Source organism: Aethina tumida, chromosome 1, assembly GCF_024364675.1.
Source record: "Aethina tumida isolate Nest 87 chromosome 1, icAetTumi1.1, whole genome shotgun sequence".
NCBI classification, from domain to species: Eukaryota; Metazoa; Arthropoda; class Insecta; order Coleoptera; family Nitidulidae; genus Aethina; species Aethina tumida.
Window position 1 is genome coordinate 38,350,377 of NC_065435.1, and position 11,679 is coordinate 38,362,055.

Sequence of the window (11,679 nt, forward strand, 5' to 3'; positions counted from 1 at the left end):
AATCTGGATTTCTATTGTCAGACAAATAGAAAACCGGTACAGAGCAGGAATTTTAAGTAGTCAATGTAAAATGGATGTGTATTGTGTGTATTGTGTGTAACGTGAAACACGACGACAAAATGATATACAGTGTGACTGGCTACCAGGAGGAGAAAGTATTATAAAGGCAAAGAAGGGGATGGCGAAGAGATACGTCTACCAGCATCAATCATTCGTCAACATGTTGACACGAACATCCCTCCTCCGCAACCAAAAACTTATTACGTGTTGAATTAATGTTGTGTTATGAATTGCGGTGTAATGTTTTCCTGAAGAATTTCTGTCGGATAATTGCAGACGCAGTTTACAAAATGTAAAATGTCTTTATTAAAAAGTATAATATAAAATATAGTAGTAGTAGTAGTAGTAGTAGTAGTAGTAGTATAATATGTCCAAAATCATTATTGGTATCTCTTTTGAATAATGGCTCGCGATTTTGGAAGGAAGCATTCAGAAACGTTGTGCAATTTGTCAGAAGACTTGCTGAGCGCGAGGTTCTCCCTCAAGGCTTCCTGTACTTGATCCTTGTTCATCACGTGCTGCAATGTGTCTATTATGTCGTGGACGAGTTCGTTTTCGGCACACAAAGGACATGGATTTTTGGCGACTATTTCATCAAGTGGTATAATCTCGTTGGTGAAGTTTTTCGGTTTACGAATCAAAGAATTTCTGGAGGGCGATTTGACTTTGTTGCTGAAAGTGCTGGCATGATTGGCAGTTCTCATCATCTCATGCACTGTTTCCTCGATGCACGATAAGTAAATGTTTGTGTTAAATGGATCAATTTTGTCCTTGTTGACCAATTTGTTCTTCAAACGGTTATTATCACACTTGAGTATTTGAAACAATTTAGTTATGCCTGTGTGTAATTGGGCAATCATTTTGTCAACGTTGTGCAATGCATTTTCGGACTGTTTCTTGTCCGCAGTTACAATTTCAAGTCGCACCTTCAACTCATCAATTCTTTCCTTTTGTTGTTGCCTTCTGGCATTTGCCAAGATGCCCGATCTGTCAATTTCGATGTTGTTTTCAAAGACTGCTTCGTTTAACTCTTCCATCTCGTTGTTGATATGAATGAGTCGCAGAAACTTCGAATAATTACTTTCTTCAGTACTTAAATAATGTTTCGCAATGATTTCAGCATTTTTCTCCTGGCAAAACTCCTCAATTTCATCTATCATTTTTTTATAAGCTTCCGCCTAGGAAATAATAATAACTCAATACTAGTACCAACAAATTTTAATTGTCTTACCTTAATTTCAATATTTTCAAACAACTGTCTCCTTCTGGCTTCCTCTTGAACTCGCAAATCTCTCATATATCTCCTGGTATTCTTTAAAGCAAGAAAATTTCTCAATTTCTCATCGTGGTCTCTCTTCCTCGTCAACTGACGTATTTCTTGCAGCTGCATTTGGAGCTGTATCTTCGACTTTCTTCGAAGTATCTCCATCTTATTGGCCCATTCCTCTCTTTGATCATAAGCCACGGTGGCTTGTTCTATCAAATCCAACATGAATCTTTTGCCCATGGTCAGACTTCTGATTAATCTGTTCCAGCCTTCGTTAAATCTATTCCTCTCGCTCAACAAACTATTGATTCTGTCTCTAAGCATCTTGTTCTCGTGACAAATGGACCCGAATTTTTTCATGCTCACCTCCAACTTGTTCTCCAACTTCTCAACGACAGCTCTGGCTTGACGGACTGCATCGTAGAATTGCCTGTCGGTAGTCTGGGCGCTCTGCAGGTCCAAAATCTCTCGCTGCTTCAAATAAATCTGCCCATCCAGCTCCTTGAGATACTCCTTCAGTCTCTTACCTTTCCTATCGTAGTCGTCGTAATTGTCGAGCACCTCGAGCAGCTCGTTGCTAGTTCTCAAATCCTCCTTGCGTTTGCAGGGCGCAGTTGCCACCTTCAAGTTGATGAGAATGTTCTTCTTCTCCTGTCTGAAAATTTCGATCACCTTGTTCTGGTGAGACTTGACACTGCAGGAGGCCCCCATGTTGACCCTGTTTCTGTTGAGAATCTCATATTGACGGTGATATCTGAAAGGAAGTTTTCATTGTCTGTTCGTTGAATTTAGGCGACCAGTTACCTTGCAAGACTTTGCTCCTCAGCAATGGCCTGTTCGAACGCCTTCTCTTCCGCAGTAAGAATCTTTTTATTAGCCATTTCCAATTAAAAAACTACGTAGAATGTTTCACAAACTGACGTGCGTATAACATAAAAGTTTGATGTGTTTTCGTCGCCAAGGAAACTTTATTTCATTAATTAATGCTTAATTAAGCATACGCGATTAACGACTAACGAATGTTGAAAGGGCGACTTTGATTTGTTCGGAAATAAAAAATAACGTGTTATACTCGTAAATAGGGAAACATGTAATTTAAGTAAACTTTACAGTTCCTATGTCCGCCGAAAGTTGTGTACGTGACATATGGATTGGGGGCGATTGAATAAGTTTTTGAAGACAATTTAAGTCGCGTTTCAATACGTGACATTTGATGGCACACGCAACTTTTCCAATTAGTTCAATCGTCTCGAAAAAGGCTCGAGCAATCGGCTGACAAGACTATTAAAAAAATTGAAGGTGACATCCACAAACACTTCATGTTTACTTTACTTGATCTTTACGGGATAATAGCCGAACGTCTGACCAATTCAATCCACAAAAATAGATCTTCGCGTGTGCTACCTTTCGATTACATTGTCCCAAAAATGCGTCCGTCTATGCCTGTGTGTGTGCGTGTGTGTGAGAGAGAGTTAATTCTTTCAGTGAATGATTAGGGGTAATTGGAGGGAGTTGCTTGCGTCGCAGCACATCCGGTTTAGTATCAAGTTCACGGATGGACAGTTAATGACTTCATCAGCGAGGGATAAAGAGACACAATTTATCTCGGAAAACGGAAAACAATAAAGTAAAAAATCGTATTAGTCGACGCTAACATCGAATCATCAGTGACACCCTTGCGTCCAATTTACGCTTTTACCCATGGGAACGGGGGCCAACGGCCTCCGAGCGTAACAACCCTCCTTTCATCATTATCGTTCTTTGTTTTTTCGTTGAATTTTATATGTTTAATTTTTACAACATACAATAGTGAGCATAATTGTATTAAAATGTATAAAAATAATAAACTATACCATTTGTCAATTTCATTTTATTCTTTTTCGTTTTTCTTGGAGAAAAATACAGCAACTTATTATTATTATTCACCAAAAGTCTATTGTTTATAATAATAATTTATAAAAATGGATCGTAGAAAAATTATAATTCATCCTTATCAAGTCTAAGAGAAACAACTCAAATTAAAGACAACTTGGAGGAAGTGGGACTTGCTGAAAGACTGTGAGGAGAAAGTTAGTGGATGGAGGTTTATTTGACTGGAGACTTGTAAAGAACACAATTTAATTTATTTAAAAATGGCTGTTCAGCTTATGTCAGATATCTTAAAGGGTCTACACAAAACGTTTGTTATAGCCACTGTGAAACAGGATAGTGATTTAATTATGGTAAGAGATGCTTCTCCACTTCTGGCGAATGCCTCTTAATTTGCTTCCACACAGGAATGTGTTTCAACACATCTCCAGATACCGACTCTACAGAAAACATGTGAGATCACGTTGATAACCAAGTTTAATATGAACATTTTAAAGAATGCTTCACAGAAGGAAATGTGTTTAAATATAAGATGAAGTATTAATGTTACATTTAGTCAATAAAAAATTGTCCAGCTCATAACATAAAATGTTTAATTACAGACTAAATTTAATTTTTTGTTGGACAGAAAAATTTATCTGCGGCTGTTATTTTTTGTTTGAAAAAGTGGATATTTTATTTGAACAAATGATTATAATTTGCTAAAGCCTTAAGTCTAGTATAAAGGGCCTCCGGCCCATCTAACGTCTATTTTAATGGTCGTAGGGATAAGATAGATGGCTTCTACAAGTGTGGCTTTTAAATACACTTTTTCTAAGACGGTCTCTGTTCGCTAGATTGGTTTCGCCCGTCCCTCAATTGCCACTTTTTTGCGTCCCTTGTGTATTCTTAATTATTGGCGAGTCGTCCTTTCCCGGGCAGAAAGTTTGCGAACGAAAGAAAAGTGACCAGGAGACTAATTAGCTAAATAGCCGACGGTTTGATTCTATCTATTAAACTGGATTAATAAATGCAGCTGTCTGGAAACAGCTGACATAGTTCCATGAGGAACGATCCACCCACGTTGCATGTTTCATATCGATATATCGTCGTTGGTTTTCTTTTTGTGTGAAATAAATATTCATTGGTGGCACGTACAACAGATTGTTTTTAAAATTAAACTTTGCGCTTCATCGGTCTCACGTCAGTCACGTTAAACATATATTTATTAATCGTAAAAGTATTTCGTATTTCATTTAACCATTAATGCGTTTGTAATTTTGATTGATTCGTCCAACAAGCGTGCAATTTCAATTTTTGCGCGGTTTATGTGGAACAACCATTACGGCGGATGATGCCAACACGATTAGTCAGTTAGTGAGTGCATTATTGTGTCGCATATTCTCTCATAAACATTTCTAACACCGAACTACAAAGTTCCAACTTGTTTAGTTGATGGCGTTCAAATTATTCATCAACCCAGTTTAGACAAGCACAACGAATAATAACAATAATTTTGATTTGATTTAAATACCGTAAATATCGTAAATATAAAAGTTTATAATGAACAGAGAGTGGTGGTTTATTGGGTGATGGAATTAGTGGTGTTTACAATCAATATTCGCATAATATAAAGGAGCTATTGTCGTGGGATCAACATGTCTTGAATTGAAGAATGGGAAAGGGGTTGGTTCAAGGAAGGAGCCGGTTGAGGTGAAGGAGGACGGCGGGAGCGTCTCGGTGGCTCGGTGGCTCGGTGGATCGGTGGCTCGGTTTTCCGGTAAGCAGATACGTCTGCCCGATAAATCAGAGAGATAATTCCTTTCCAGTCGGTCTCTAATTATGGCGGCTGCATTATCTCTAACAGATTGTGTGTGCAACTTCCCCGCCATATAATAAGATATTGATAAGACATAAACAAAGCGGCCTTGGCGACGGTGAAACAAAGCACCGTTGTCGCAGGCATTTGTTCCAACGACGTCGAGCACAATGATGAGATAATGAGGGCGCGTACTGCGATGAACGATGAGCGACGAACGACGATGAAAAGAGGGTGGGGGGAGGGGTGTTGGGGGTAGATCCATTAATTCCCGACCATCGATTCGGGCCCTTTTCCCTACTCTCTTGTAATACGAATCTAAGCACTTTTTACACTAATTACTTTACACAAATTTAGCACGCACCCACCAGAATTTAATCGTCAACCACGTAAAAACTGGTTTATTTTTGATGTGGCGAAGCCCAGGTGAAACTGCGGTATTCTTTATTCCTTTGTACGGACGTCTCCATCTACATTTACATATTCATTACGAGTCCTATTCTTTAAGGGTGATTCAGTGCGAGTGCCGGCTTAAATCGCAAAATTAATAGTTACTAGCTGTGCTCAACTACCGGCTGCCTGTTCAAAAAGACTAAAATTAGCTGGGGCCATTCATTAAGGCCGCTTGCCTGTCGACGGAGGCTGGAACAGACCGAAAAAAATACACTTCAACTTAATATACGTTCCCGAACCTTCCAAATTAACTCCACCTTCCTTTTTATATATCTATGGAAATTCAATTTTAAATTGACATTGACACAACCACTACCGTCAATCACGTTCACAATCCTCCTCACATATACTTGTTTCTTACGAAGCCACACACACACACACAGAAATGTCTCAGCGTGGCGGTGGCGATGCAGACAACCGTCAGGACGTGGTGACCCGTCAAGTTTGTTGCTTGTGTGGGTCACAACGGAGCATATTGATAAAAGGTACGTTTTTCCCCAAGCACGTCAATGAATGAATTTTAAACGCTTGCAGCTGCACTGTCCGGCATGATTGGGGGATTTATGGGCGGAATACTTGCGTACTTTCTCAGCCAGCAAATAGCCCACTTAATTGCAGTGCCCAAGCCGGAGCCACCATCTTACTTTCAGACTGTAATGACTTACATCGGGCACATTTCTGAATGGATAGCTAATTGTGAATTTTTTATAGATTATTGATTCTCCTGATACTTTTGTATTGGATGTAATGGAATTGTATAACATTTATATTATTATAAAAAGCATTTTTTTAACTGATTTAATGTAATGGCACATTTATATTTGATCTATTTTACCCTATAACTTATACCTTGAATATTGTGTTGTCCATTAATTAATAATGACCCGAAAAATAATAAATTTTTCAATTTGACTTGCCTGACGTTTGATTATATGAAAAGAAAATCGAGCAAATACAATGAAAATCAATGGTTCGCAAGCCCGTGTGCTGAAAGCGTTGTGGGACTAAATGAGAGAAAATTTTAATGGGAAAACTAAATATTTATCAGCGGGATGAGTTCGGAGCGGTGTCGGCGAAAAAATGTAGTGCTAGCAGCCAACCCGTTGGCACTCGAGAGGTTGTCGAGTGCTGGAAAAAGGCCAATTGACCGAGATGGGACCTTTTTAGATGCGATAAAGCGTGCAAACAGCCATCGCACGGTTTACGTCACAATGTTAATTACGATAAAATAAAATTTCTGTTTTCTTAATCGATCCGATCGCCTACAATCTCTTTAAAAACCTCCCTTTCAACCAAATCTGAACATCTGAACGGCTGGGGCTTGTGAAATTGGATAGATACAACTTCCAGTCATGCCATGCGAAAAGATCAATAACAATCGCATTGGTTTGCAACCGATTGTAATATTCGGGAAGTTATAGGTACTCGGATAAATATTATTTGAAAAGTTGCGCCGGTAGTTTTTTTTTTTATGGGGCGCCATAATACTCGGATAGATTGCTAGTAGATATTTTCGATTCAACGGTTCTGTTTGTGTAAAACTTTTTCAGCGATTTGTTTTGAACTGTGTTGATCCAACAACTCTTTCTCTTATAAAAGTTCGTAAAGTTATTCGTGGGGCGAAGGAAGGCAGTAAGCCATGCCACACCGCCGCCAATAAATTCCTATATTGCCTGCACTGCAACCTGCCCCGTCGCCACCACCGCCTTCCGACCCGCCGCCGGGACCTGCAACTGGAAGCACACTCGATGGCCAATATTTGTCAGCTCTGCTCAAGTTCGGAATAAAAGCGATCTGTCAGCAGTGTCAACATTTATTTTATTTCGTGTAGCGCACGTTTTAATCGAGTCTAATCAATTATTTGGTTTTCAATCAAATGGCCGCGGAGTTCCACGGACGCCGGCAGATGCAGGTGATGTGCGATGTGCGATGTGCGAACTTTAAGCCGAACAAAGAGCACACACCAATGATTATTACCTTTTAATCAGTGATCATTGCAAAAAATCAGTCCCATCAGGTTTGCATTGTTTTCTTCTCCACCATATGAATTTTGCATGATATGACGCTGTATAAACCGGTATAGAATCGCTATCCGAGTGCCATCCCAGTCAAAGTTCGTTACGGCGCTACGTAAACTACATATTTATACGTCGGTCGGATGGACAGGGCACGAAACGTCATCTCGGAATACCAATGAGGTGGAAAAGAATGGCGCGAATGGACGCACACACACGACGGACGAACTTATTGTCCGTCGTGTCCGGTCGAAATAAATAACGCCATTGAAGCAATGACGCGACGCTCATTACCTGTTCGGGACCAAATTCCACCAAAAACTAAACTCAATTACTCCATTCTCCATCCGTTTCCTTATATGATATTGATATGATTAATTAAAATTTTATTATTAACTAAATGAAACATTAACAAAAATATGTGTATGAATCACAATTTTAACCATAACATTCATCGCAATACGCTTAAGAGGACCATTCAATGACGACATGAGACGTCCAAGGATGACAACTGCCAGATAAAACAAGTACATTGTCCAAATGGATGGATAACTATTAGCGAACTTCAAGAATCATCAGGCCACATAGTACAAACCCTTGTCGAATACAACCATCAGGAGACGGATTGTTGTTAGTAGATTACGATCTAGAAGACTTTTAAGACTGCGTTGGGTGAGTTCAAGTTCATCAATTGGTTTTTGCCTTAGTAGTCAAATATTCTTTTTTCAGAAAAATTAGTGAGTGATGACAGTCGTATTCGAGTTTGGAGAGAACGAGGTGCTCAGCAACGATGTGATTTTGCCAATGAAGTGGTTCCGTACCATATGAAGGCGAAAGTGTTATTTTTTGGAGTGGAATCACGAATTTATTGACCATCTAATAAGAGAAATGCACAGGTCTGTAAATGCATTATTATAAGGTAAGGTGGAAAAACGAGGTCCTAAATTAAATTATTACCATTTTTAATTATAAAATTCGTTGGTAATATATTTATTTTACTACTATTTATTATTAACATTCATCACAATATGGTTAAGAGGACGTCCAAGGGTGAACAACTGCCAGATAAAACAAGTACATTGTCCAAATGGGTGGATAACTGTTAGCAAACTTCAAGAGACATCAAACTATATACTATCAACCCTTATCGAATACAACCATCAGAAGACGGAATGTTGTTAGAAGAACACCTTTAGGAATGCTCAGGCTACTACTAAGCCATAGGACATCAAATTTAGGTGAGATATTCATCAATTGGTTTTTGCCTTAATAGTCAAATGTTCTTTTTTCAGCAAAATTTGTGAGTGATGACTTCCGTATTCGAGTTTAGAGAGAAAGAGATACTTAGCAACGATGTCTTTATGCCAGTGAAGTGGTTCCGTACCATATGAGGGCATAAGTGTTATTTTTCTGAATCACGAGTTTGTTGATCATCTCATAAGAGTAATGTACAGATGTGTAAATGGTTTATGATAAGGTAGGGTGGAAATACGAGGTCCTAAATTAAATTGTTACCATTTTTGATTATAAAATTCGTTGGTGATATACTTATTTTAATACTATTTACTTTTGACATTCATTACAATATGGTTAAGAGGACTATTCAATGACGACATGAGACATCCAAGGGTGACAACTGCCAGATAAAACAAGTACATTATCCAAATGGGTGGATAACTGTTAGCAAACTTAAAGAGTCATCAGGCTACATACCACCAACATCAAGGTTGGGTGAGTCCATGTTCATCAATTGATTTTTTCCTTAATAGTCAAATGTTCTTTTTTCAGAAAAATTAGTAAGTGATGACCGTCATAATCGAGTTTAGAAAGAAAGAGGTGTTCAACAACGACGTGTTTTTGCTAGTGAAGTGGTTTTCATCATATGAGGGCATAAGTGTTATTTTTTGGAGTGGAATCACAAATTTACTATCATCTAATAAGAGGAATGCACAGGCGTGTAAATGCTTCATCCTAAGGTAGGGTGGAAATACAAGGTCCTAAATTAAATTGTTACCATTTTTGATTATAAAATTCTTTGGTAATATAGGTATCTTACTATTATTTATTTTTAACTTAATTATATCCAATTTGGTAAAGTTAAAACTTGGAATCAAATAATAATGCATACAGAGACAATTTCTGATTTATAATTTATAACTAAATAAGTAAATGATAAATAAGCTGGTACAATACATTTTACATGAGTAAAGAATGATCTTTATTAAATATAAAAATTTATATAAACCACGGAATATTATTTTGATAACAAAAATCAATGCACAGTATTTGATTTCAAAAGTCACTCGATTCCAAATCAGATTCTCACTAAATTTGATTCTCTCTATTCGATATCTTGTTCGATTCTTAAAAGCGTTCAAATGCAAAGTATTTTATTCGAAAAATCTCTTTCCGTAATTGTATTTCTAGTTTGAATGCAATATTTAAATGTAACAAAGTATACGTATATACGGTGTACATTTATATACTCGTACACGTATATTTAAATTAAAAAACGATGGAATTATTAAATTTGACACAATCGAGTGTATCGTTCTCAAACATTTGCAGAACAAATATGTGCTTAGTGTGCACTTAAGCCCAATAACAAATATCCTAATTGATCCGGCGGGATAACTAACCTACTAGGTATACATTTCTCCTTAATACGCTTTTCCACGTCGGTGGGTTATCTTGTTACGGTCCTGATATCCGAAGTAGACGGCGATACACATTTATTCTTGAAATGATTCCACTGATTTCCCAGAGGATCTATGAGGGTATTAAACAAATAAATACCGCTAACTTTGCTGACGACTTTCTTTTTGTATGTACAAACCAATGCCGATGCCAGACTGGCATACTTGCCTTCTATAGGGGCGAGACATGTATAATATAAAATAACCAACCAGCCAACCTCCCATTCAATATTAACATTTGATAAACAGTTAGTCAGTCTTCAAATGTAAAACACCACAAATTATTTTTCCATAGCCCAGCCCCAGGGTGCTTTGAAAGGCAATTCTTTTGTTGGCCGCGAGCAATACCATATCCGCAAAGAATTCGGGACCGGATAGAAATTAATTAGGGGCATTATGCACGGCATAGTGGAAACAGCATAGAAACTAGAAAAGATTAATGAAACCGCCAGGCCACGGTTACTTTCAATGAATTCATTAACTATCTAATTAATGTTGGCTGCAACAATCTCTTTTGAGGCGGTTATTTTTAGGGGTAAGATCCGGTTTTGATGCGATGCTTTTACGGCACAGCTACTTGTTTGCTCATCAAAAGCTCTCCAGGTCCACTTGTTCGCAATATTAAAGGCACATATTGCGAGCGTTTAATTACTCGCCTAGATTTCCAACGGGTTCCGCAAAAATTTACTTGCCATGTAACTTTGAAAGCTCGGCGCGTGAACCTTTTTACTTTGACACTTTGTGTATTTATATGTAGATATATCGACCAGATTGGTTTTGTGGTTTTGAAGCCAGTCGTCACTCGCTCAGTTGGCTTGTTAATTAATGTTATAATTTAATTAACCAATCCTCGGTTAAAAAAAAAATACTGGAAAAGTCTTCAGAGATGTATTTCCGCTTTTGTACGGGCAAATTTTAAATTAACATTCCGGTTTGCATGGAGTTTAATTTACCCTTTTATAATTTTTGTGTATTTTATAGCCCACAGTTAAATCGTAACCAGAATTTGTTATTGCTCCCCGTGATTGTTTACCATGAACATAAGTTTTAATTGCTCGGGTGCCATACAAAAACGTGTATTGCGTAGTTAAAAATCATACGTTGGAAATTTATTGATGTGTACGTTAATTAAAGTATTTTGAAGTTTAGCGGGGTCCCGTGTTCATGGTTGGGTGCAAAACAGCCGTTTCGACTGAAAAAAATTGCGTAAAAATTTTCCAGTGTGTGTATGTACCTATGTTGATGTGTGTGTATGTGTAAAGTTGGTCGGGTTATTTGAAATTTAATTAACAGGTGCAATACGTTGAACAATGTTCGCGGGTCTGAAACTATAGGGAAACTAGTGTAGTTCAGACTCATGTTGTTTGGTTTTAAAGTGCTGAGAGTGAAGCCGTGGATTTATGTATTTGGCGTTTTAACAATTGCCCGACGGGCGTCACATCAAGCATAAGCAATCCGATAAATAATAATGGCGTCTGGCATTTCAATTATTCCAAATGCATTGAGCTCAAAAGTCTATTA

The 11,679-nt window shown here is 37.9% G+C and overlaps 2 protein-coding genes across 2 annotated transcripts; one reads left to right on the forward strand and one right to left on the reverse strand.

Moving 5' to 3' along the window:
- Positions 1-365: 365 nt before the first annotated feature.
- On the reverse strand, positions 366-2,274 carry LOC109607686 (uncharacterized). Its single transcript, XM_020024162.2, has 3 exons — positions 2,132-2,274; positions 1,292-2,081; positions 366-1,238 (listed from the first exon to the last, which is right to left on the reverse strand). The coding sequence occupies exons 1-3, from the start codon at positions 2,206-2,208 to the stop codon at positions 441-443; spliced, it is 1,665 nt and encodes a 554-aa protein (XP_019879721.2). The 5' UTR covers positions 2,209-2,274; the 3' UTR covers positions 366-440.
- Positions 2,275-5,765: 3,491 nt separating this feature from the next.
- On the forward strand, positions 5,766-6,359 carry LOC109607938 (uncharacterized). The gene is made up of 3 exons (XM_020024397.2): positions 5,766-5,932; positions 5,982-6,100; positions 6,159-6,359. Exons 1-3 carry the CDS (start codon positions 5,833-5,835, stop codon positions 6,252-6,254), a joined length of 315 nt encoding a protein of 104 aa, XP_019879956.1. The 5' UTR covers positions 5,766-5,832; the 3' UTR covers positions 6,255-6,359.
- Positions 6,360-11,679: the final 5,320 nt, after the last annotated feature.